Here is a 25,198-nt window from a genome sequence, read left to right as displayed (position 1 = left end):
CATCGCAATCTACTGGCCTCCTTTGTATTGATTTCCCTCATTCAGCGGCTCGTCAGCCTCTTTCCGCTGTTTTCTGCCCTTTTTTTGTACGCCACCTCCCCCGCCGAACCCTCCATTCCTCCGCTAACCTTCCTCTGGCATTCTCAGCAGTGTGAGAATGCAGCGCACCTCTTGACGGGATGCAACTCATTAAAGACACATAATTGATGAAGAGGCGCAATTAGTGGGACAATCGGAAGAGGAAATCAATATGTTTTTGGCCAAAAGAGCCACAACAGGGAGGACGAGCTGGAGAGGAGAACCGTATGTCGGGGGCAGAGTCACATGTGGACTCTCAGATACAAAAAAAGAGAAGATGAGCTTCAACAAGTCTTTGTTTTAGAGCGGTTCAGCTCCTTCTACTGACATTGCTCACGAATAAAAAACACCCAGGAAGCCTCTAACTTAAAGAACATGATCATCAAATAAAGAACAAAAAAATCAATAACACACGACTGAAGGCTCAGAGACTCTGACCTTTGACCGACTGCAAGAAGAAAGTGCAAATGCAGAGTGCAAAGTATAATAAACTGTTGTTAGCATCCCATCACATATTAAGAAGAGTATTTCATATATTGTATGCGTCACTTGTGGGAGGTAAATTGAATATTTTTAGATATGTCAGTGTGTCTGCAACTATGAGTGAACTGCTGTGAATCAGAGTGAGTGCGGTAGGATTAGGGTGGTAGTTTGGCTCAAAATTGTTTTCTATTACCAGCATAGTGACCGCCTGCTCCACTCTGTGTGTAGGACTCTCACACAGATACATGCATGTTAGTTTGGCTATCTTTGTGAGGACATATTCATATTATAAATATTTTTTGGCACGCTTTGGGCCCCTTATTACCAGCTGAGGATTACTTTAAAGCCACAGCCCACCTATTGTTGTTGACCACGTCCATCACTTTATGATCAGAGGGGCCTCTTCCAGCAGGAAAACACACCATGAAGCTCAAATCGTCTCAAACTTCTTGAACATATCATGGCTTTGCTGTACTTTAACAGCTTCAACAGATCTCAGATCTCAATCCAATAGAGCACCTTTGAGATGCACATCATGGATGTGCAGTCAACAAATCTGCAGCATCTGTGTGATGCTATCGTGTCAACATGGACCAAAATCTCTGAGGACTGTTTCCAGCAGCTTGTTAAATCTGTGCCAGGTAGAATTAAGGCAGCTCTGAAGGCAAAAGGGAGTCCAGACCTGTATGAGCACGGTGAAGCTCATGAAGTGGTCAGTGAGTTTATTAGAATTAGTCGGTCAGGGCAGGTATTATTAGTATTAGTATAGTAGTACTGGTGTCAGAGAGTCTATAGTTTGCAGATTTTAAATGTTTTTAATGTAAATAAATGCTCAACTGCTCTTAATGTGCATGAAAATCAGATAATCAAATTTATTTCGTTTAATAATGATTTATTTTCATATCTCACAGACAGACTGTCCTCTGCTACAGACTGAGCCAAGCTTCTGGCTTCACTGCCAGCTTTTCAGCGAAGTGAATAAAGAAAACTGGTTCATCGTGTAGGGAACAAACCTGAAGACAACAAGATTTCTCGGTTCTCCTCTTGTTCTCTGAGACTTTTCATGTAACAACATCACCTTTAAGTGAATAAATACAGATAAAGTGGTTCATGTTTTCTCTTTGAGGCAGTTCTATGTGTGATAACAGAGTTCAGGTTTCAGCTTCAGCTCTGAGCTGCTGCAGAGTCCTCAGCTGGTGAGCCTGAGCGGGCCCTCTCGTTTCTCTTCTGTGCAGCTTGTCTGCCCCCTGCTGGTGAGGAGGGGAGCAGGGAGTCCTGTTGTGAGTCCTGCTGGGAAAGCTGGGAAAGGAGGAGGTCCACACTCTGGACCAAAACAGAATCCAGGAGTTTTTGTTCCTCTGTGGTGAATCTGCCCAGAACATGACGGTCGACAGACGTTTTCCCTGTCGGGCGGCCAATCCCGATCCGAAGTCTAGGCATCACCTGCAGGAGAAAAAAGATCCTGGTGTTAAACAATGTACATGTTTTTTATTTCTGCGTTTTAAGCTGTAAACACATATCTTCATCTAATTGTTATTTGCTACTATTTTAGATTTGGTTGAGTATATGTCCATGTTTTCAAAGTGCATTTGACTACAGTAAAATACTAAAGTCTCTACACCTCAATTTTTAAAGCTTGAGCAATAGTTCTCCACCTTTCAGAAGGGTTTTCAAACTTTTTCTTAGGACACGGCCTATTTTTTTTACTTTTTCAGTCCAGTCCTTTTACCTGAGCAATATCTTTTCTTTTGCTGAGTGCCATGCCTAAATAATATCTACAGCAGATGATCTGCTCTAGATATCTGAAAGTCAGGTTCCTAAGAAACTGTGGGGAAAAAATCCAGAAAAGACCTGCAGCTGATCCATCTACTGTTTGAGGAAGCGTCATGATTCAAACTGTCATCAATATGTACAGAGGAGGTCGAGAAAGAGGTACAGCAGCGAGTGCTGTTAGGGATCATGTCAAAACGGAATAAGTCATAAACATAATGAAGTGCAAAATGTTACAATGCAATACCATTTGGAAAGCACCTGATTGGCAATGGCTTCATATTTAAGCATTAAATGATCCCAAACACATCTTGATGCATGCACCTGTCCCTTGATGCACTTATCCCAAACACACTGCCAGTGTAGTAAAAGCATACATGGATAGAAAAACACAGTGGAGCACTACCAGGCATGGATTGGCTTCATCAGAGCCTGGACCTCAACATTATTGAAGCAGTGTGGGATCATCTTAACAGAGAATGTAACAAAATGCAGAAACATCCAAAGAAAAGCTTTGAGTGTCCTTAAAGAAGCCTGGAGTACTATTCCTGAAGACTATTTAAAGAAATGACAAGAAAGCTGCTCACAGAGTTCAGAATGTGTTGAATAAGAATGATGGTGGTCACACCAGCCTGCTAGAACTGAAAACTGCACTTCCATGTATGTTTGCATGTTTCAGTAAATCGTTACATCTATTTCCCATTTTCCTAACAAAGTATAAACAAAGTAGTGGGAGAAACGTTTCGTCACTCATCCAAGTGACTTCTTCAGTCTCAGCTAACTGACCTCCCAGCCCATTGTTCCCTCAGTGGACTGGTTTCAGTCATTATGCAAATGTACTGTTTATACGTTTGGGGAAACCTGCAGTGACGAAACGTTTCTCAGTATAAATCTGACATTAAAATAAAAAAAAGAGCAGAATTCAGTGTGATAGTGAACACACACACACACACAAACACACACACACACACACACACACACACAGCAGTGACTTACATCAGTCTGAAGACAGTCCACACAGGAGCGGACTCCATTATGACCTCTGTGGGGAAGGAGAAGCGACATTTATTTTATCAATCTGACAACCTCTTTTCTTCTTTGGTTTTGTTGTCCATCTTCAGGATACCAGATGCACCAGTTGCAGTTTCTTGCATTACATTAAATTTTCATAAATCACCATCTGGTTATACACGGCTGGAATGCCTAACGTAGCTTTTCAAGCAGGATTAAACTGCTTTATCCAGCTTGTTCTGAGTAGCAAGGAGAAGCTTACTGATAGGGGATGCCTCTTAACTGAACACCATTCTTATTGTTAATAAGTATAATGACAAAACAGTTAATGAGATACAACCAGCGTCATGGCATAAAATTAATAAAAACAGACCATTTGCAAGAGAGTCAGCCATAAGAGTCTCAAGAGCTCGGGGAGGCTTCATCACAACAGCGCAATCAAGAGCAAAAAATAGTAGCAGGAGGAAGAAAAGAGACAAGAGACGAACCAGAATGACTAAGGCCCAAGAGAGAAGCTGTGTGTGCTGATTAGAAGTTTGTTGGTTTTAAAATACAGGCCTCATTTCGCTGTTATTTCTGGTTGTGCTGCTTCTGTCTTCTCGTCTCGACATCGGGAAGACACCAAGGTTTACAGCAGGCAGAGCTCAGGCAGCTCACACATGCTCCAAGTTTGAACACTGAGGTGTTGAGAATTCAATCTTATGTGTACAAAGACAATTCCCAACAGCAGTTGCTTCAAATTGCTTAATAGTGAAAGGTAAAGACCCTAAAATATTAGAGAGAACAGATAAAAGAGAAGTGGAAAAAAAAGGAGAGTATAGAGAGAATAAGGACAAACACAAATTGCATAGGAAAGAAGACTCGAGTTAATGACTTGCAGTGGTGACGCATAAACACACAGGGAGTGAATAAAGGGGGTGGAGAGAAGTGCTGAGCACATCATGGGAAGTCCCTGAACAACCTGAGACTATAGCAGCATCACTAATGGATGCTTTGAGGTCACCTGATCCCTCCATCTGATCCAGGTTTGATTAAAAAATAAGTTTCAAGTGAAGTTTTCAGCCTAGTTTCAAAAGTAGCGAGGCTGTCTGTCTCCTGAACCCGAACTGGAGCTGATTACACAGAAGAAGAGCCTGAAAGCTGAAGGCTTTGCCTCCTATTCTACTTTTGGAAGCTCTAAAGTAAACCTGCAGTGTGAGAGAGAAGTGCTCTACTGGGACAAGACACTGTCAGGTCTTTAAAATATAGTGGAGCCTTGTTGCTGTTGTTTTTTCCCCATGAAGACAGAAACTTTCCAGCCTGAAAGTTTGGACGAATGAGTGCAAATGCAGTTTAAAAGCCGCACTTGCACTTCCACGCAGAAGTATATTTGTTTATTGGCCTTAAAGTTAATGTTAAATGTACCTTGACGATACTTTAGTGACTGCTTTCCCTCACCACTGTCAATACATCGCTTAAGATAATGAATACTGTTGGTGATGTAAACAGATCGCGGCGAGTCCGAAGCAATCCAAGACCCAACACTATGATAGAGGATGACCCACCTGGCGCTTCCTCCATGTTTGATGGCGATTTTCCCCAGAGGTTTGTCCAGTTCATCGTGGACCAGCAGGATATCTTCAGCCTTGACGCCATATTTGGCAGCTAAACAAATCAAAACATACAAAAAAAAAAGTTTCTTAGTTTGGTTGCTTCTAATAATATAGCAGGATAACAAAACTTTACTAGTACAGAACCCTTAAACACTTTGAACCTGAGCTTCCTTCTGTTCATATAAATGTGCAAGTAAAATAAACACACAGACATCACGTACACCTGTAAACTGTCAAAAAGTCTGAAATAATAATAATAAAAATCAAAGTTCTCACATGTAAAATAAAGAAGATGTGTCAAAGTCTTTATTCAGCCTAAAGCAAACTGAGCACACAATCAGAAGATCAACACAAGACTCCTCTCAGCAGAAGCGATGTCCAATGAAGGCCGCGTGAAGTGGTCGAGTCTTTTTGGTTTTCTGTGAGATTGAACATTTTTATTATTGTTGTAGAGGCTAAGCCTACGCCTGAAGCCACTGAGGTGTTCGATGGTGGGGGTCATGCGGTGCCACTGTTAGGAATGAAACTTGACTTAGTCCAATAACTCGAGCCGTACTTATCTTGTCTGTTTAACATCTTTATTGCATTCCATCGGTTGTATTTGTTGTTCAACAGTTCTCTTAGTATCCAACGTCATTTAACATACAGTGGGGCAAAAAAGTATTTAGTCAGCCACCGATTGTGCAAGTTCCCCCACTTAAAATGATGACAGAGGTCAGTAATTTGCACCAGAGGTACACTTCAACTGTGAGAGACAGAATGTGAAAAAAAAAAAATCCATGAATCCACATGGTAGGATTTGTAAAGAATTTATTCGTAAATTAGGGTGGAAAATAAGTATTTGGTCACCTCAAACAAGGAAAATCTCTGGCTCTCACAGACCTGTAACGTCTTCTGTAAGAAGCTTTTCTGTCCCCCACTCGTTACCTGTATGAATGACACCTGTTTGAACTCATCATCTGTATAAAAGACACCTGTCCACAGCCTCAAACAGTCAGACTCCAAACTCCGCCATGGCCAAGACCAAAGAGCTTTCGAAGGACACCAGGAAAAGTATTGTAGACCTGCACCAGACTGGGAAGAGTGAATCTACAATAGGCAAGCAGCTTGGTGTGAAAAAATCAACTGTGGGAGCAATCATCAGAAAATGGAAGACATACAAGACCACTGATAATCTCCCTCGATCTGGGGCTCCACGCAAGATCTCATCCCGTGGGGTCAAAATGATCATGAGAACGGTGAGCAAAGATCCCAGAACCACACGGGGGGACCTGGTGAATGACCTGCAGAGAGCTGGGACCAAAGTAACAAAGGTCACCATCAGTAACACACTACAACGGCAGGGAATCAAATCCCGCAGTGCCAGACGTGTTCCGCTGCTGAAGCCAGTGCATGTCCAGGCCCGTCTGAAGTTTGCCAGAGAGCACATGGATGATACAGCAGAGGATTGGGAGAATGTCATGTGGTCAGATGAAACCAAAGTAGAACTTTTTGGTATAAACTCAACTCGTCGTGTTTGGAGGAAGAAGAATACTGAGTTGCATCCTAAGAACACCATACCTACTGTGAAGCATGGGGGTGGAAACATCATGCTATGGGGCTGTTTTTCTGCCAAGGGGACAGGACGACTGATCCGTGTTAAGGACAGAATGAATGGGGCCATGTATCGTGAGATTTTGAGCCAAAACCTCCTTCCATCAGTGAGAACTTTGAAGATGAAACGAGGCTGGGTCTTCCAACATGACAATGATCCAAAACACACCGCCCGGGCAACAAAGGAGTGGCTCCGTAAGAAGCATTTGAAAGTCCTGGAGTGGCCTAGCCAGTCTCCAGACCTCAACCCCATAGAAAATCTGTGGCGGGAGTTGAAAGTCCGCGTTGCTCGGCGACAGCCCCAAAACATCACTGCTCTCGAGAAGATCTGCATGGAGGAATGGGCCAAAATACCAGCTACTGTGTGTGCAAACCTGGTAAAGACCTATAGTAAACGTTTGACCTCTGTTATTGCCAACAAAGGTTATGTTACAAAGTATTGAGTTGTATTTTTATTATTGACCAAATACTTATTTTCCACCCTGATTTATGAATAAATTCTTTACAAATCCTACCATGTGGATTCATGGATTTTTTTTCACATTCTGTCTCTCACAGTTGAAGTGTACCTCTGGTGCAAATTACTGACCTCTGTCATCATTTTAGGTGGGGGAACTTGCACAATCGGTGGCTGACTAAATACTTTTTTGCCCCACTGTAACTCACAACAGCGCAGCGGTCACAAACTGTTCACTTCTTCTGACCAACAACACCTGATGCTAATTACACGTCTACCTTAAATACAGTCCCATAAACACAACATCCTGTGAAAACACAAAAATGTTACACATAAGGTAACAACACAAAAATGGCTCCTACAATTATGATATTATAAAAGCAGGAATGAGTAGACAGAACTCTCAGAATCCATCCAAGGCATGTCTGAGCAGCTGCTTCTCTACATAAAATATTGTACAAGTCTCCAATTCATGGACTAAATTTTCTTTACATTCAATAATATAATTCACTGATTGTTTTCAATCACATAGACAGAAGTCTGATATAGTGACAGGGCTGAATAACACAGGTTGAACCTCAATGGAGTTAAATTTCCAGCTTGAATTGTTTCTGGCTGCCTGAGTGACAGATGACGGAGGTTGAACCACCTCAGTATGCTTGTGCAGAGACATGCCACATTTCACAGCTGATGATAAGAAAGAAAAAAAGCCTAATTTATTTAATGAAAATCACTTACAAAGACAGAAATGACCTCACCTGCTTTGGCCACTGATACTCCATTGACATTCATCAGCAGCCGGGGACGAAGCAGCACCACATTCGTTTGCTGGACTTCTGACAAAATGACCTCACCGGACACGTACTTGTCGCCACGCCAGCGGTCTGCCACACCGAGCCGGGCAGCGAGAGCACCAAGTACTGTCATACCAACGCTGTGTCTGGTACCCTCCATCCCCGGATTACCCAGCCCCACCACCTGAAGCAAACGCAGACACACAGTTAAAGGCATACACCTCTGCAGTGAAGCTACAGGAACAGAAGACTGTCTGAGTCAAAGGAAGCAGACTGTTACATTTTTATACATATTTACACATATATTCAGACAAAGTAAAAGCAACTGAGTAAATAAGCTTTTTTAAACTGGAGCTAGATGCAAACACAGAGAGATTCTAGATTTAGACTTAAAAATGACCAAAAACTCATTAACACAAACTTCAGCGATATAACTGAACTTGAGTGTAAATTTCGTTCATTTGGTATTCGCTTCATCTGAGCAGTGATCATGTTTTTAAGTGGGGGAAAAAACAACAACAACAGAAACACGAGATATTTTGTGTTTTGGACACGTAGAATATACAGCCATTGCCTTGTATTGATGGTACTGATACACTGGCAGCAGTAACAGCTCTGTTAACAGGAAAAACAACTATAGACAACATTGTAATGTTACAAACTGCAAACACTGTAGGGTCTTTATTGAGGTTTCATTCATTTTTAACAAAAGCCTATGAAGGCAAAGACAAGTTAACACAGGGGAGGACAGCTTACATCATTTTAAAATAAAACTGTTAGATATGCTGATTAAAATAAAATAGAAAAAAATACAACAATAAGGAAAGACCCAAGCTGGCTCAGAAAGCATTTTCCTTCTAAAATTATCCCCACATTAACCAGTAATTACTTTAAGGACAATTACGCCAAATTACAAAGGGGGGTTTGAGTAACTCAGTAAGTGTTTTGAAAATGTAGTAAGTTGATGAACAATATGACAAACCCTACAAAAATTTTAAGTTCTCAGATCTTTCAATGGAGTTTGGCGAGATCTGACGACTGGTTTTAGGGGCTTACAAAACCTATAGCAGTAAACACATACAGCTGCCCGAGAACTTGGAGTGTAGTAGACAGTATATAGCTGATTACGAGGTTTAACACTTACCATCTTTCGGCGGCCTTGATTGTGTATTTCTGCTTCGATTATCATCGCAGGTGAAAACGGATCACTCAGCAGAACTCTGTTTATGACTCTCGTCAAAAGTCGTCGCATCATTAGAAAGTTAATCAACTTCTTGAAAAAGTTTAACAAATACTGGCAAAACTTACTTAAAACTGAGCCCTTTTTCATTCGGCTCATAGAACCGGTCGTCTTCTCTTGACAGTTAATAAGAAATCAGGCGTTTCCACATGTATTTACAGTCATGAAGCAACAGTACCTGTTCGGGCATTCATGTCGATTCTGTCAATTCATCGATTTCGTCTGGGGTTCACTATATGAACTGTAACTTTGTCAGATATTTATTATCTGTTTGTAATTAATCATAAGAATTTCCGTAATTATTACCAGTCTTTAAAATGTGAAGTAACCTTTTCCTGCCCTCCTGTCATGCTACCAACCGCTCAACGAGCGCTAGCAAGAAAACATGGCGGACAGACTTTTTCTCCTCTGTGGGGACACAGCGCCATCTAGCTCGGCGACTTGATTATTACAGCAAACACAAATTTGGAAGTCTATTGACTGAAAATAGCAAACAATGAACCTTTTAACACTATTTACATTTCAATAAATATTTAATTTAAACGAGTTTTGATTACATTTATCGAAATGTGTTTTTATGTACAAACTGAATTTTATTTTACTTTATTTTACTTCATCTTCTCTATTTAGAACTACTTTTTGTTGTTGTGTTTAATGGCTGTGGCTGTGGTGGAACACAGTAGTTTCCCAATTTCTGGCAATTTCCCTTTCACTTGAACTTTTGGAAACTTTTCATCAACGGATGAACAGCAAAATGTAATGCATGCCACATGTTTAAAATTAGTGTGTAGATATCAAAATAAGCAGTAGGGCTTTGGAGCTCGATGAGTCAAAATTCTTTTAAATCCTCCAAAAATTAAAGAATGCAAAACAACGATTCACCTTGAATTTTGATTGCGCTTTATTTGAAAAACAAAGCATCAGCAGACTCATCATCAGTTTTGATCTGGGGAGCAGGGGACAGCATCAGGCACTGGCTGACACCGTTCCACCACAGCATTGATTTCGCCAACACTCACGCCGTCATAGGTGCCAGTGATGTAGGTCCAGTGGGTGTCTCCGTTGTGGTTGGTCCTGCTCAGCCGGCCGGTGAAAGGGATGTCAGCCTTCATCTTTCTGCCATCCATCCTCACGGTGCAGGAGTGATTGGGTGGGACCAGCAGCTCCACAGAGACAGCGTGACTGATTGACTCCACAATGGTGGTCCCCTTTGAGAAGGTCACCGTCTGCTCCTTGGACAACTCCACATTACCCGGACCAAAGATAGGAACTTTGGCTGTCATGGTGGACACAGAGCCATTGCGGGTCTCCCTGCCGATGTCCCATTTCTTCTCCACTGTGCTGGTCTTCTCCAGTGTGACTGTCTTCTCCACATTTCTGCACTCCAGGTTGGTGACCTTAGTGAGCTTCAGGGCTTCTGGAGGATGGTGGAACAGCTCCATCTGGTCAATGGCATACTCCACATGAGAGATGTGCTGGCTGTAGCTGTCTCTGTTGATAGCAAGCACCTGGTAGTTTTTGTACCAGTACTCATCCCCCTCCCAGGGGAGGAAGAAGGCTTCATGTTTGGTCACCACTTTACCAAGACCATACTTATTCTTACCCACATATATGTCTGAGTTGGGACAGGTTTTGATGGCATACTCAGGAACAGAGCCATATGAATCTCCAACCCACTGCAGGAACTCAAAGTGGTCCACGTTAACCAGGACTTCGAACTTGGAGGATGCATATTCTTTGTCAGCGTAGGGGTACTGGCAGAAGTTCCCTTTGCTGGGAGTGTAGAAACCAGCCTCACAGTTGACTTTGCACACATAGTCGGTACGTTCGGTGTAGCCGTTGAAGATGGCAACAGCGCCATTTGGGAGGGAACCGCTCCATGTGACCCACCTAAGGTTGACATGTTCACCAAACATGGGGCTTGAGTGTGAAGTCGTCTCAGTTTCTGAGGTTTCTACAACTTTAGGGGGGCTGAGAGCTCCCCGGGAAGGAACAACATTTCCCAAGGTGGGGTTAAGCCATGGCTCTGTAAGACAAGATAGAAAGATAGTGGCTGTAGGATTTATTCTAGACAAACAAAAGTTTCAACTCATTTGAAACATTTACTACCAAAACTGTTAAGACATGTTCTTAAAAAATAAAAAAAAAGCAGAATCGAGTTTGAATGAAAGACTGACACTTGCTTTCAACCAAAGTGTTAAGCAGAAAGAAACATTGTTGACATCAGGTAGTTTCATACCTAGTTTTTTAAGCACCGTGAGGATGAAAGTGTATCCACTAGTGACAGTTATTGGGTTAGGGTCTTAATATAAATTCAGCACCTTCACAATCTTAACACAACCTTACATGAGCGCACCATAACACCATACATGAGGTGATGGGAAAAAGTGTTACAAAGCAATCCCTTCTATTAAACCTGGTTGCTATTTCCTCTGAACCTTTTCCAACATTCCTCTTATTTTTAGTCCCAGCCTGAATAACTGGACTTACACATCTCGGATGCAAGTTGGACATGTTCTACAGAGCCAAAAGACCAATGCATCATTTGAATATATTTTGGGGGAAACAAAATGAGAAAAAACTAAAATAAAGAAAGCCAAATCTGCCAAGAAGGCTGAGTAGGGTTGGTGTGGCCAGAAAAATCTCCCTTTTCCAGTGCTTTAGCCCCTTAATGCCCAGTGTGTTATATTTGATACATGAGTTTATTTAAGTTTTAAGACTTTAAATTATCAGTGTAATTTCTTCTCCCCTGAAAAACCTAAATAAATTTTAAAACACATTTATAAGCAATGCATTTTTTAAAAGTTAGAAGTCTTCAAACTGCAGACTTTGCTCTCACGAACACTGATGATCCTTGACATACAGGTTTTTATCAGTCTGACACAGAAGTAGATGATTCAGCTGTGTGCAAGTTCGAGTGTTGAAATTACAGGTGCAAGTGATTAGAACTGGAGCCCAGATACGGTTCTTATTTTTCTAGTGGGAGGAGTCATGTAGTCATTAAAGTAACATGCTGTGATAAACTGTAGGATTATAATGTGACTGACTGCTGGGTTTTTCTTCCCTATCCTGCAGCTGGAAAACGTAGAGCAGCGGGTCAGACTGCAGCGCTGGGCTGCACAGCTGCAGCACTGCCAGGAGAACAGCAACACACCACCTCATCTGGACACACAAAGAAACACCAGCAGTAGTATGTCATCATCAGTTGGCAATCACTGTGCGCGAACGCTGCAACATGGAAATGTACACTTCTAAAAGCTAAAAATAAACAACCATTAAAAAACTCATGTGGTCAACACAGTTTTAAATCAATGGAAAAAAATGGAAAACTATTAAAAATAGGAGTCAAATTTAATCCAATTAATTTTTTGCTTATTTTTAATTAAACAGATATAGAGGAATACTTACCAGTAATCTGCTTTGGACAAGTCAGAATACATTGAAAGAATTATTATTCATGTCCGAGGCAATCAAAATTATATTACTTGACTTTTAGTTTGTTGATATAAATATTTAGTCAGAAAACAGACGTGAGAACTTTATACAATAAGATGCATTTATAAACTTTTACATTTGTATGCATAATATATACAACACTTTGCTGATTACTCTGCCTGTCTGTGATGAGCCTTTGACACACACAGCTGACTTAGCTTGTGTACTTTAAAATATATATATTTAAATAGTGTATTGTTAGAAAAGACTGTTATTTTGTTGTTTATGTAAAGATCACTGGTGTTTATAAATGACTGTACCCATATACACAGCTATGTTGCTACAATTCATCAAATATAAATCCCCATTTACAGAAATCTTTCTCTAAAAATGAAACAAAATGAATGAAAAAAGAACCAGCTCTGAATCTAAATAGTACCAGTATCACATGCCCTTACATACAATGTAAAGAAATTACTTCAGGTAAGTGAATAAAATAAAATAAAGTCACATCTGCAGGATATCACAGCAGGATTAGCGTCACATAAATTAGTAATTAAGGCAGTAAATTATAAACTGAGTGTCCCATTACTGTATGTTTATAAGATTACTAAATGAAGATCAGACTTAAGAAATCATCCCTGAATGCCGAGTATAAAACCAAACAGTAAGAAAGATTTTGACCTGAAATTTGTTGATCTGTTTATTGATTTCACATGGCAGATAAGACAGAGATAAAAAAAACAAAACAGAACCCCTTAAATTCAAGCCCACAGCAGCCGTTCATTCAGATATAGAGAAGCTGGGTTTTTTTGTTGTTGTTTTTTTTTACCTTGACAGGTTCCTTCTGCAGTGACTCTTACCTGCAGTAAGTGCGAAGCTTTAAAACCTCCCTTCAGACTTATTGCCCTCAATAAACAGGAGAGATAAAGCTTCTCGTCTGTCTGGTTCACAGTTTGCTGTCCTGCAGCTCACTTTGAATCAAAATGTTTTTATCGAAGGATTTGAAGAGAAAAAAACTGCACGTGAAACTTCAAATCAAACTTCTATGGAGGGAGGAAAACTAACTGAGTTTGTTTGAGCTTCTGCAACATACCGTTACACTCATATGGTGTGTAATCATACTGACAGTTACAGCCAATTGGCAGCTTTAATGTCTTGTTCAAGGACACAGTCTTACAGAGGCTGTGAGTGTCATGAAGTCTTCTGCCTGCTCAGAGGATTTGAAAAACTAAAATAGGTCAAACATCCAGGGTACGAATGCTTGTTTCTGTTACTTTACAATGCAGATGATGAATTGGTGCAGTTTTGCTATTGAAACTTGAATTGAAAATTGGTTATAAGTAAAATAATTTTGAAAGAAGTAAGAAAGAATTTGTTTTTCCATTGTGATACCCAAGGAGAAAACTAATTTGGTTGCACTGTTTTAACAACTTACATTTTTTCAGCCCTCAAAATGAATTGTTAATATCTCCTATGAAGTGATGAAATGCTGGAAAAATTGTGTGAACTCACTCGTACCTATGTGCGTACATAGGGACAGGTCAGGTACTTAGATAATGTGGAACAGTTTAATAGTATGTGGCGAAACTTTTCAATGTACTATGCAAAAAAAGAGCTGCTCCTGAGGGGGTTTGTGGACTGATTATTTTTTTAGAATAACATCAAGACACTGAGATATTCCATCATTTGGTGTTTGATGAAAGCTTTTTATCAGTGTACAAAACTCCAACAGATGTATGAGGAGCCTAGCTTACAGCATTGTCTTCCTCATCAAACCCCTCTTGGCCTATAGATGAGGAGCACTTTCATCTGTTGTATTGGTTTTTAGTCACCGTGAGAACCCAAAACATGCCAGCCACAGTTTCCCTTCACTGTGGAAGTCAAGATTTAAGGGTTTTCCTTAAATTTGCAAAGAATTTAGGTCAGCTTAAAGACTCATGAATGGATGGCTGTGGTTGACCTTGACCTGAAAGCCTGCAGCTCACGAGTGTTGGAAACAAAAGTCCTCATGCGCCTGATGATAACAGGACTCCTTATTGATCCTTGCTCTTATTTAATAAGATCGTTAAAAGTGCCGTATCTACTCGATCACATTATGTCCAAAGTGCTGTGGCCTCTCTCTCGCCGCTGATGAAAAGATCCTGTACGTTCAGATAAGCTCGGACAGAGAACAAGTTGATTAGATCTCCTGTAATAGCGGGTCAGTGATTAAGACGGGCCTTGTTGCATAATGTCGCTGGCTGCCAAGATTCAGCTGGAGAAGAAGCCGCTCAGCACGGACATTGTTCTCCACACACAGTGCTATCATTGAAAATCGCTGATGTCAGGGCCATCTCTGTGCGTCCTTCAGACAGAAAGTTATTATCAATTTATTTATTTAGGTCTGAATGAGGACTGTGTATCAAACAAGGCTGTGCAAAGGTCATTTGCACTGATTAAACTGCACAGTCACCAGTTTCAGCTGCTTCAGCATCCAGTCTCTGTCTGTAAAGAACATTTATATTATGCTATTCAGATTCAGCCTATATCAGTGAGCGTGCCAAGCAGTTATTCAGTCAGGCAGCTGATGATGTTTTTCTGTCTCACCATTTTATTTTCACACAATAGAGGCTAAATGTTCTCAGTGTGATTTACAGTTTCAAATTAAATGATTATTTTATTCATTGTCAAAACTGGATAATGAATTGTGCTACAAAACAAATTAAAAGCGCTTTTTAAAAACTGTTAGCACATCATTTCCAGAAAGTTTTTCTGTAGTTGTCCAACACCAACAAATTATTTTCTTACCCATGTTTGAAATCAGTTTGCGTCGCTGTCTTGAAAAAATGACTGAACTAATGCCTCTTTTCCTCTTATTCAGTCTTCTACCAAAACACATTTATATCTATGATACTAATGTGAATTGTGAATAAAAGTTTAACCAAGAACTGAATAATATAAAGGGAAAAATATATATATACCCCAGGGCCTATCACAGAGTTATTATGCCTATAAACCCATACTGATGCTGCCTTGGGTTGCTACAGTGAGACCAGATGAAAGCTGTGGGTAAATATTTTCTTCCAAAAAGAGAAATTTGAATGTTTTAGAACTTAGGAAACATTTTAAAAACACAAGTTCTGACAGTGAAAATAAAGATAAACTTTTCAATTGTGTAACTCAACCTGTAGTCTTGGTTCACCTGTTAGAATTACAGCTTTGTAATAATGAGAAGCATGACATCAGAACTGTGTGTCAGAAGTCAAATAATTATTCTAAGCAAAGAGAGACCTTCTTTGTGTCAGATCATGGCTGTAACTGAAGTTTTCTAAGGCGACAGTGCAGGGAACTCTAAAACACCGGGATGTAAAGCACCAGAAGTGAGACGTTAGAAATTATGTACATCAAGCTTGGTTTACTTAAATGATTTTTGTTTGTTTTCTAGACTGATTTAACTTTTCCCTAAGCATTTTAAAAGTTTATATTTCCACACCAACATGAGCCCCACTGAAACAATGGAGAAAAACCTGCAAGCAACAAATGCATCATTTTAAAAATTAGACTCAAATATACGCCTGCTTATAATAATAATCAAAGTATGTTAACAATAAATAGTTGAAGTACCATTCAATTCACTTTAGTTTAAAAAAAATTAATTCATGCCTTCTAATGAATCTGAAATAGTACTATGTTTGCTATGCTGTGGGTTAATAGAGGGATATGTCTTTATTGAAAGTAGATCAATTATTGTGCCAATTTACAAATGATATAGCAGAAATAGAAAACCGTGCTTGAGTACATATCTGGCCTCAATTGTCCAGATACCCTTTTTTTGGCACATTCTGGTGATTGATTTTAATGAGCTAAATTAACAAAATGCAGAAAACAGGAGAAACGTGCCAAATTGCTTTATTTTTGAATAAACTCATACACTTGCGCACATGAAAGATATTTTAAATTTACCAACAAAGACATGAGTGGTATTTTTTATTGTGACATATCATTTGCTTCCATTATCACAATCACCAGATAAGATCAGAAAAATACTATTTCGTGTATCTTCTCCCAGGTTTTAGGGGCAAGGCTTGGCATCTATGACAGGTTCGCACCGGTCCACCACTGCCCGGACTTCTCCGATCTGGACGCCGTCGTACGTCCCGGTGATGGTGGTCCACTGGGTTTCTCCGTTGCGGTAGGTTCGGCTGAGGCGAGCCGTGTAGGGGATATCGGCTTTGATCTTGCGTCCCTCCATGCGGACTTTGCAGGTGTGGTTTGGTGGGACTCTGAGCTCCACAGACACGGAGTGGCTGAGCGTCTCGATTACGGTGGTTCCCCTGGAGAACTGCAGCGTCTTCTCAGCACCAAGCTCAATGCCCCCGGAGCCGATGAAGGGGATTTCGGCTGTGATGCTGCCCGTGACACCAAGCATCGTGGCTCGTCCGATGTTCCAGGTAGTCTCCACCTCTGAGGTCTTTGTGATGGTGACTGTCTTCACCACTGTCTGGCACTCATTGTTGGTGATACCAGAGATACGCATGGTCTCAGGAGGATACTGGAAGATGGTGACCTCATCAATGCCGTACTTAACATCAGAGATGTGCTGGGTGTAGGTGTCCCTGTTGATGGCCAGGACCTGGTAATTCTTATACCAGTACTCATCACCTTCCCAGGGCAGGAAGAAGGCTTCAAACTGAGGAACAACCTTCCCGAGACCGTACTTGTTCTTTCCAACGTAGATGTCAACTCCTGCACACGTCCTCACTGAATGTTGTGGCAGTGAACCGTAGGAGCCTTCCTTCCATTCCAGGAATTCAAAGTTGTCCTTGTTAGCGAGGATCTCAAACTCAGGGGCGTAATACTCACGGTCACCATAGGGGTAGCGGCAGTAAGGTCCCAGGTTAGGGTTATAAAAGCCAGCCTCACACTTGTACTTGCAGACATAGTCAATACGCTCGGTATAGCCGTTGTAGATGGAAACGGCTCCATTGGGCAGAGATCCATCCCAGGTCAGCCACTGCAGGTTGACATTATCGCCAAAGAGGCAGATCCTGTTGCTGCTCCAGATCAGCAGGATTTAGAGGACCCAACACCTTTCTGTTACCAGTTGGTTTAGGGACCCGGCCCTCCACCTCTGGTTTCAATAAGGACACTATATAAGAGAGACAAAGAAAAGAAAAAATGCCATAAAACAGAAGAGATAAGTGTCAAACACATCAACCTCAATTCAGGCAACAAGCTTTAATCTCTTTTTAACCTCTTAACACTTGAATGATCCTGAATTAAGGTTGTTTTTCCTTTCTTTTATTCTAGCTACAAAATATGCAAAATATTCAGAAACTACATTTTTGTGGGGGATCTTTGGATGTTGAACGCAACACACTTCAGGTTTACTTTGGTTTAAGTGTTACTATGGGTGTAACACAAAGCTGTTATCCATATCTCTATACAATATGTCATAAAACGTATGATATGCTTACCTTTTCTGAGTTGTATGCTCTTCTTCACAATGTCCTGCAGACTGGCTGAGGACAGAGCCAGCAGGGCCGAGAGCAACAAGACAGACAGCTTCATCTGAAGGTGAAACACAAAACCTCTAAGTTATGAGATCTTTTTACAAACTAAATCTTTAACATCAGAATATATTATTCCACCAATCCAGCTATCCAAATGACAAATTAGTGTAATATTTTACAGTTTCAAATATTATTTCTTTCTTTCAGCTAGTTTCAGTTATTACAATTTTTATCTTCACCAGTGCCAAACACCTTAAATGACAAAGAACTAAATTTACAGCAGTTTATTTTTGACTTTACTCTGAAAGGTTAGAATCCAACATAGTGAACTCCATTTTCACTGAAAACCCCCAAAATATAGAAGAAATAAACATCTTTGCCACCACAATAACGCTTTATATGTAGTTTATCTTCTATGTTACATTTTTGGGTGTATTGGGTCTATTTATTCTACATTTCCCCCCATCCCACCGACCCAAAAGAGACAGTATTTATGACAGTAGTATGCATCAGTGAAACAAAACAAATACAAATTTAAAGCATTATAAATCTATATTTGAATTATATTTTTAATAGTTTTTAAAAACAATCATGTTATTATTTCCATTATAGGTCAGGTGGAAGTTATAAACACACATATAGCATATAAAATAACTTTACATTTGATGACTTATTGCCTTAAAATGGTAATATTAAAGCATTTCTTAAAACCACACTATATATTAAAATAGTAGAGTTCCTCTTGCCACATCTGATTAGATTTTTATTTTAAACACATTTATAAAATAAAATGAAATATCCCACTTCATAAGAAAATTAACATCTGAATATGTCAGATTATTGTCATTAGAAATTTGAGCATGAATGTACTGATCAGCACTCACCCTTACTGTCGCTTTCCGGTGAGTCCACCTCGGGACACCTCCAGGTTTATATAGCTGCTTTATGGCTGAATCATAAAGCAGACTGTGCACTTTCACTGTGTCTGGATACTACTGGTTTTGTGGGGATTGTTGTCAGATTAAGATAAACTTCCTTTTCACGAATGTGTGACTTCTTCATCCAAGTAACCAGGACAAAAAGAGAACATAATTATTAATTTACACATTAATATACATAACACATAAGATGTGTTTTCATAGTCGACAATGTCGTAGAGGTGTTCTTTTGCATTTAAGTCACCATAAATGATTCAAATGAAACAAAAGCGTGAGGATTTTTCCTTATTAGACTTCTTTGTGCCTCTTCTCTGCCACCTGTCCAATCAATTCACCAGATATTTCTCCAGGAAATAGCATCACCATTCCTAAATTACTTAAACCTTAGTAAACATATGTCAGGTGAGCGTGGGAGCCAGTCAATTGTTTTAGCACCTTGATCCTTCAGGAACTGCCTGCATCCTTGCCACATTTGCATTGACGTGCACCAGGAGGAACCTGAGACCTGCTGCACCAGCATAGGGTCTAACAGCTGGTTTACACCTCATTTATTTAACATCAAGAGTGCTTAATGGCCAAGCATTAAACAAACTGTTAAAATAATTATTTAGGAATTTGTCTTCGACTTCGACTTCCTACTACTTTATTTCTGTACGACCATATTAAGTATATTTTATTCCTTTTTTTTTTTTTTTTGCCTGTCCCGTTTGGCTCTTTTGCCATCAGAATTATTGTCTAAAGGCAAAGAAAGATGCCCAACGGATTTACTTTACCAAATGGACCATCCCAGCCTTGCCATAATGGTCCATTTGATTCACCTTTTATTGTTTATTTTATTTTCACTTGCTGAATACGGGACAGACTTGACTGGAGGAAAGAAGGGGAGAAAGAAAGTGGGAAAGAGAAACAGCTGAGAAGAGGGACGGGGGAGAAGGGCAAAAAACAAAAACCAACAGAATGGGCAGAAAAAGAAAAGAAAAAAAAAGCATATATCGATCACCTGGATCACCTGTTGAGAAAGAAAAAAGGAAACAAGCAGAAGAGAAAAAGAGTAATAGAATAAACAACATCACAATGATATATGGGAATATGACAGTAAATATTAAACATTATTGTGCAGCACATAAGATCAACAGAACACAGTGTATATTTTATAAGTATAAGTATATTTTATTCCAACAGTGCTGCAGGAAAGAAAAATCTGTAAAGGCAGAGAGTTGGCACTATTCCCTCAGCATTTTCACAAATCACACCAAAGGTGAAGTATTGATATCAAGCAGTAAACCAAAATATGTGTTCCATCACAGAAATATAACAGCAAAATATTTTCAGGGAACTCCCTCACATCCTATTTTTATCCCACTGGCCTCCTTACAAGGGAGTGGAAAGGAAAAGTAAGCACACACATACTTAATCACAAGGAAGTCACAGGGCAGTTGAAGCAAGCGAAAGCAGACCGAAGATGCAAGGTGAGCACTGCTTGTTTGCCAATTTTAACAAAAGCTACACATTTTTAAAACAGGTTGTAAACGTAAAGATTTTTGTTAAACATATTTTTAGCTCCTCTTTCAAAGAGAATTCCCCATCTTGAGACAGTTCACACTCTTGACTCAGTGTCTTCATAGTTTTGCTGTTCAGAGCTTTTATTGATTTTATACACTCCTGATTACATGATTTCCCCCCCTGTTTTCATATCCCACATAAATTTCCCAGTGTTGTTGCTGCTGATCCTGCTAATTCTGTCTTCAGCCAGTTCTCATGACATTGAGAACACTACACAGCAGAAAGACGGTAAGCACAAACTGTCAGCAGAAATTTGGTAAATTATATGCTTCTAATCAAATGTCTGACAGCAAAGGTTAATAACTTAATTTCATACTGTTTCAAACAGGTTTAAAAGTAATAGGTATAGTGTGCCAAACAGACATAGAGCACAACGCCCAAGCAGTATATACTTGTATTATAAAACACAGAAGCAGAATATAAATATTTATTTGGATTTGGGCCCAGCTCTTGGATAACATCTGGAAAGGAAATTCCGTTCCAAGAAAAGAGCAGAAAAACAACCTCTCCCTCCCTTCCTTCTTATATTGAGTTAGGTTACCAACACATGTTGTCACAATCACATTTTAGGAAAAAAGTAGAAGTAAAATATTAAGGAAATATTATAATATTTCCTTAATAGTATAATAAGGAAATACACAGAAGTAAAATGATAATATATCATGATTATGTATTTTTTTTCCTATTGATGCTGTATAATGATGCTCTTATATGTTGTATTTCGATAGCACCTGGTCATCAAGCAAAATGATGCAAATGAAAGCAATTAATAAAAATCTCAAAAATCTTTATACTGCTACTTTTACTCTGGTGGTTAATGATTTTTTCATCATTTTACTTTTTGTGTGCTTGCATTTTAAAATTTCATGCATGTCCTTTTCCTTTTTTTATTATCCACTTTTATCCACATGAACAGATTCCAGTGGCATCCCTCCAACTGCAGTGAACAGACTGATGCAAACAAATCTGCCACTTCTAAGTGTTCGTAACTTCAGACAGAAGAGACAAGTTCAGTCTTCCTCCGTTGTCCCTATGAATGGCACTAACCTGATGTGGGTGACCTGGAACAACTCTCTTCCTAATCATACCGTCTCACTTTACAATGGCTATACTAATCGAGTTGATTATATTTGTAAGTACAAGTGTGACGCTGGCTTTTATACGCCCGGAAAGGGTCGATATTGCTACTATCCTAGTGCAATAGAAAAGAGAGGTTTTCCATTTGAAATATTGGTTAACAAAGACAACTTTGAGATCCTGGAGTGGAAGGCTGGTTCGTATGGTTCAGTACCGAAGAATTCAGTCTGGACCTGCTCAGGGAAGAAAATATATGTGGGCAAGAACCATTATGGACTGGGGAAGGTGTCCACTCAAGATAAGGCTTTCTACTTGCCTTTTAACAAAAGAGAACATTGGTACAACAACTATGAGGTCCTGACCATCAGTGAAAATGTAATCAGCCAGACGATTTACAATGTCAGATACAACAAGGATCATTCTGAAATCTTCAAATTTCCTCCTGAGGTCATGCATGAAGCAACCATCAGCAACTATGAATGTCACCCAGTAGTGAAAACAGAGACACTCTCAAAGACATATGAGGTGCAGCAGAGGTGGGACTTCACCTTTTCTATCAAGTTTGGGACTAAAACAACCATTAAGGCTGGCATTCCATTCACTGTGAGAGGAACTGTTGAAGTCAGCACAGAGGTGCAGCTTCAGTTTACAAAGGGAACCACTGTGACAGAGAGTATGACTGACACTGCCTCTGTGGTGCTTACCGTGCCACCAAACCACTCCTGTAAATTTTCCACTGTTCGGCACAAAGAAAAAGTTGAGATGTCATTCACAGCACTCCTCAGGCGTACTTATGGTGATGGAAAGATCCACACAACTTCAATCATTGGGACATATGACAGCATTCAGGTTGGAAAAGTCCAGGCTGTGGTCGATCGATGTGAACTTCTAGTAAAATTCAAGCCTTGTCCAGTCCAATGCAAATCGAGTGTGATGTCTGATAATGTACACCTTGTTTTTCTTCTCTTTACATCATTTTCCTGTTCATACAGGATTTGAATCAGTATGCGGTGACCTTTGCTGTTGTCCATTGGCATTGAATTAGACTGAAACAGCAAATTATTAGATTGGTTTTTGTTTACCAACTTTTATGCAAACCTTTCTAATGACTGTAAACACCTATGAGCTATATCATTCCTTCATGTTAGCTTCACTTTTTAGACCTTGAAATGACAATATTGTTTTACCATTTATTGTATGTTTATGACAGGAAACACGCTCTTGATATTACCTGTTTTACAAACCATAGCAGATGCTAGCAATGTAGTTGACATACGAGTGTGTACAAGAAGTAGCTGATTGTGGTTAAAGGTTAGTATAGAAGCTGCTACTAGAAATTCTCTGGTGCTGCTGACTTGAAGCCTGAAATCAAAATGACAGAAACCATAAGGTGGATCATGGTGCTGTGTACCTAAGATTTATAGAAAAATATTTTACTGCCACTAAAATCCAAAAAGAGTAATAATAATACAATGAGTGAAATGCAATATTGGTTAAAAAAAAGAAAAGAAACTTTTACTCTTGATCAGTAACTTTCAGTGTATCACATGCTTGCAAGCAATGAGAAACAGACATAGTAAAAACAAACCCATTCACTGCTTTTCTGAGTGAATGGGTTAAATGCAGAGAGGAAATCCCTACGGGGATAAATAAAGTATATGTTAAATAGGAGCATGCAAGTCAATTTTTATCACACATACACTTATTGATCCAAACTGAATGGGTCACTCAACCACAAATGTTTTAGTTTCAAACCCACAGCTCTGGAGGTCCTGAAAGGAATGTATGAGAATGCTGCAGCTTTCTTGTCCATGAAGAACAGCCAAAGTAATACGAGATAAAACCTAAAAGACAGATTGCACGAATAAGGTCATGCGTAAATCAACCATCAGCAACCATGAATGCCACCCTGAAAGCAATTCCCTTTCAAAGACCTATCAGGTGGAGCACGGGTAGAACGTTGACTTTTCTATCATGATTAGTAGAGCAACCATTAAAACTGGCATCTCCTTTATTTCTGATGGATGAATTGAGTTTGCCACTGAGGGCATCACCTCAGGGACAAACTCAATTCGCTTCAGCATCAGTGATACTGTCTCTGTGGAGCTCACTGCCTTGCCAAACCACTCCTGTAACATGTTTCTGTACAAATAAAAAAACAACATTCAGTTTACAGCACTCTTTAGAGGTATCTACGAAAATTGGAGATGTACACAAAACATCCATCATTGGGATGTATAACAGTGTTCAGGTTGAAAAAGTCAGGGCTGCAGTGAATCAGTGTAATATCCTAGATGCATCTAAACCTTGTCCATGACATGTAAAAGAGTATGATGTCTAACAAGTTTTTTTTAATTAGGAAGGGTTGCACTTTTTCCTAAAATTAAGCTTCTGTTCTTTTACAATTTAAATCAGCTTAGTATAGCTACTTCAGACGATTCTGATCAAGTAGAATATAACTCAATATACGTTTATATTTAGCACCTCAAACATGTTGTACAGTACATGATTTAATAAATGTTTTTATCTTTACACCTGTGTTTGTTTTTTACCTACTTCACTATGATGTTCAGAATTTTTTTATGTTTTTTTTATGTTCATTACTATGCACTGTCCTAAATAAATAAATAAATAGAACACTGCTGTGTTAGGGTACCTGGGTCTGGTGACCCATTGTTTATGTTTGTATTATCAATATTCTTTGATGTAGTCTCTCTAATGGTATAGTCCTTTGTATTTCTATCTCCCAAAGTTATCTTTAGTATTTCCTGATTTCTAGTTCTTAGGTTTTGTTCCTGTGCCTCCCCTGTGTTTGTCATCTTTTTCATATCCGTGTCTCAGTGTGTGTCTCATGTTTCCCGTTTTACTTTGTTCCTGGGTTAGTGTATTCTGTTTTTCTTCCTCCCGGTCTCGTGTTTTCTGTTTAACGTTTATTCAGCTGTGTGAAAACCCCGGAGGAACCCTCCCGAGGGATTAATAAAGTTTAATTTAATTTAATCTAATCTAATAACTTTAATCTCAGCCAAACCGATTTACTCACGAACAAATAAAACACTGAAAAAGCCAAACAATAACATTTTTAAGTTATCAAAGTGATTTATATATCATGTTTAACTCGAGTAGTGAAAGACCACGGGGGTTTGAAAACGATGTGTCGGTCGGCTCAGATATTTGAAGTTTACACAGCTACATTCTCACCTGAAAATATGTGAAAAGTTTTGTTGCGACCCAGAAAGAGAAATAAGAGTAATATCAAAACTAAGTCGCTGCCGCCATTGTTGGAAACTGGAATTGGCTGGGCCGCGCTATGAATTCTGCGATATGGTTTTTCAATTTTGTTGCCCGGGTGGAAAATCGGGAGAAATTCGGGAGAATGGTGGCTCCGGGAGATTTTCACGAGGGGCACTGAAATTTGGCATTCTCCCGGAAAAATCGGGAGGGTTATGGTTGTGGCCAGAGGAGGAGCCAGACATTTGAAACACCCGGGGCTTAGCCCTAAAGGGTAGTATGCATGTGGGATTTTTTTTTTTTTTTTTGAGGGGGGGGGGGGGGGGGGGGTAGAAATGACTGAAAGATTAATAGGCTCTGTTTTGAGTTTTGTTCAAAAAAGAATGACTTCATATAGGGAAATATATATATCACACATGCAGGACACCTTAAACTAGTTTTTTA

General features: G+C 39.6%; 3 protein-coding genes and 1 pseudogene across 6 annotated transcripts; 1 reads left to right on the top strand and 3 right to left on the bottom strand.

The window, feature by feature from the left end:
- Positions 1–1,432: 1,432 nt before the first annotated feature.
- On the bottom strand, positions 1,433–9,439 carry ptrh1 (peptidyl-tRNA hydrolase 1 homolog). 3 transcript variants are annotated; one of them, XM_026188658.1, is made up of 6 exons: positions 9,087–9,439; positions 8,923–9,008; positions 7,743–7,962; positions 4,887–4,986; positions 3,328–3,373; positions 1,433–2,004 (listed from the first exon to the last, which is right to left on the bottom strand). In XM_026188658.1, the coding sequence occupies exons 1-6, from the start codon at positions 9,115–9,117 to the stop codon at positions 1,726–1,728; spliced, it is 762 nt and encodes a 253-aa protein (XP_026044443.1). In that variant the 5' UTR covers positions 9,118–9,439; the 3' UTR covers positions 1,433–1,725. The 3 variants fall into 3 exon arrangements, with proteins under 3 accessions (XP_026044443.1, XP_026044442.1, XP_026044441.1); XM_026188657.1 differs by having other exon boundaries at positions 8,923–9,196; positions 9,325–9,439; XM_026188656.1 differs by having other exon boundaries at positions 8,923–9,439.
- A 514-nt stretch (positions 9,440–9,953) lies between these two features.
- Positions 9,954–12,180, bottom strand: LOC113032999 (natterin-3-like). Its single transcript, XM_026186218.1, has 2 exons — positions 12,066–12,180; positions 9,954–11,044 (listed from the first exon to the last, which is right to left on the bottom strand). The coding sequence occupies exons 1-2, from the start codon at positions 12,178–12,180 to the stop codon at positions 9,954–9,956; spliced, it is 1,206 nt and encodes a 401-aa protein (XP_026042003.1).
- A 4,326-nt stretch (positions 12,181–16,506) lies between these two features.
- Positions 16,507–18,006, bottom strand: LOC113034196 (natterin-3-like; annotated as a pseudogene).
- A 2,304-nt stretch (positions 18,007–20,310) lies between these two features.
- Positions 20,311–22,996, top strand: LOC113033714 (natterin-3-like). Of its 2 annotated transcripts, XM_026187771.1 has the most exons (3): positions 20,311–20,355; positions 20,600–20,677; positions 21,366–22,996. In XM_026187771.1, the coding sequence occupies exons 1-3, from the start codon at positions 20,349–20,351 to the stop codon at positions 22,523–22,525; spliced, it is 1,245 nt and encodes a 414-aa protein (XP_026043556.1). In that variant the 5' UTR covers positions 20,311–20,348; the 3' UTR covers positions 22,526–22,996. The 2 variants fall into 2 exon arrangements, with proteins under 2 accessions (XP_026043556.1, XP_026043554.1); XM_026187769.1 differs by lacking the exon at positions 20,311–20,355 and having other exon boundaries at positions 20,412–20,677.
- The last annotated feature ends 2,202 nt before the right edge of the window (positions 22,997–25,198 follow it).

The sequence above is a fragment of the Astatotilapia calliptera genome, chromosome 12 (assembly GCF_900246225.1).
Source record: "Astatotilapia calliptera chromosome 12, fAstCal1.2, whole genome shotgun sequence".
In the NCBI taxonomy this organism is placed as follows: Eukaryota; Metazoa; Chordata; class Actinopteri; order Cichliformes; family Cichlidae; genus Astatotilapia; species Astatotilapia calliptera.
The sequence above is the reverse complement of the archived record's forward strand: the minus strand, read 5'-3'. Positions and strand labels throughout refer to the sequence as shown.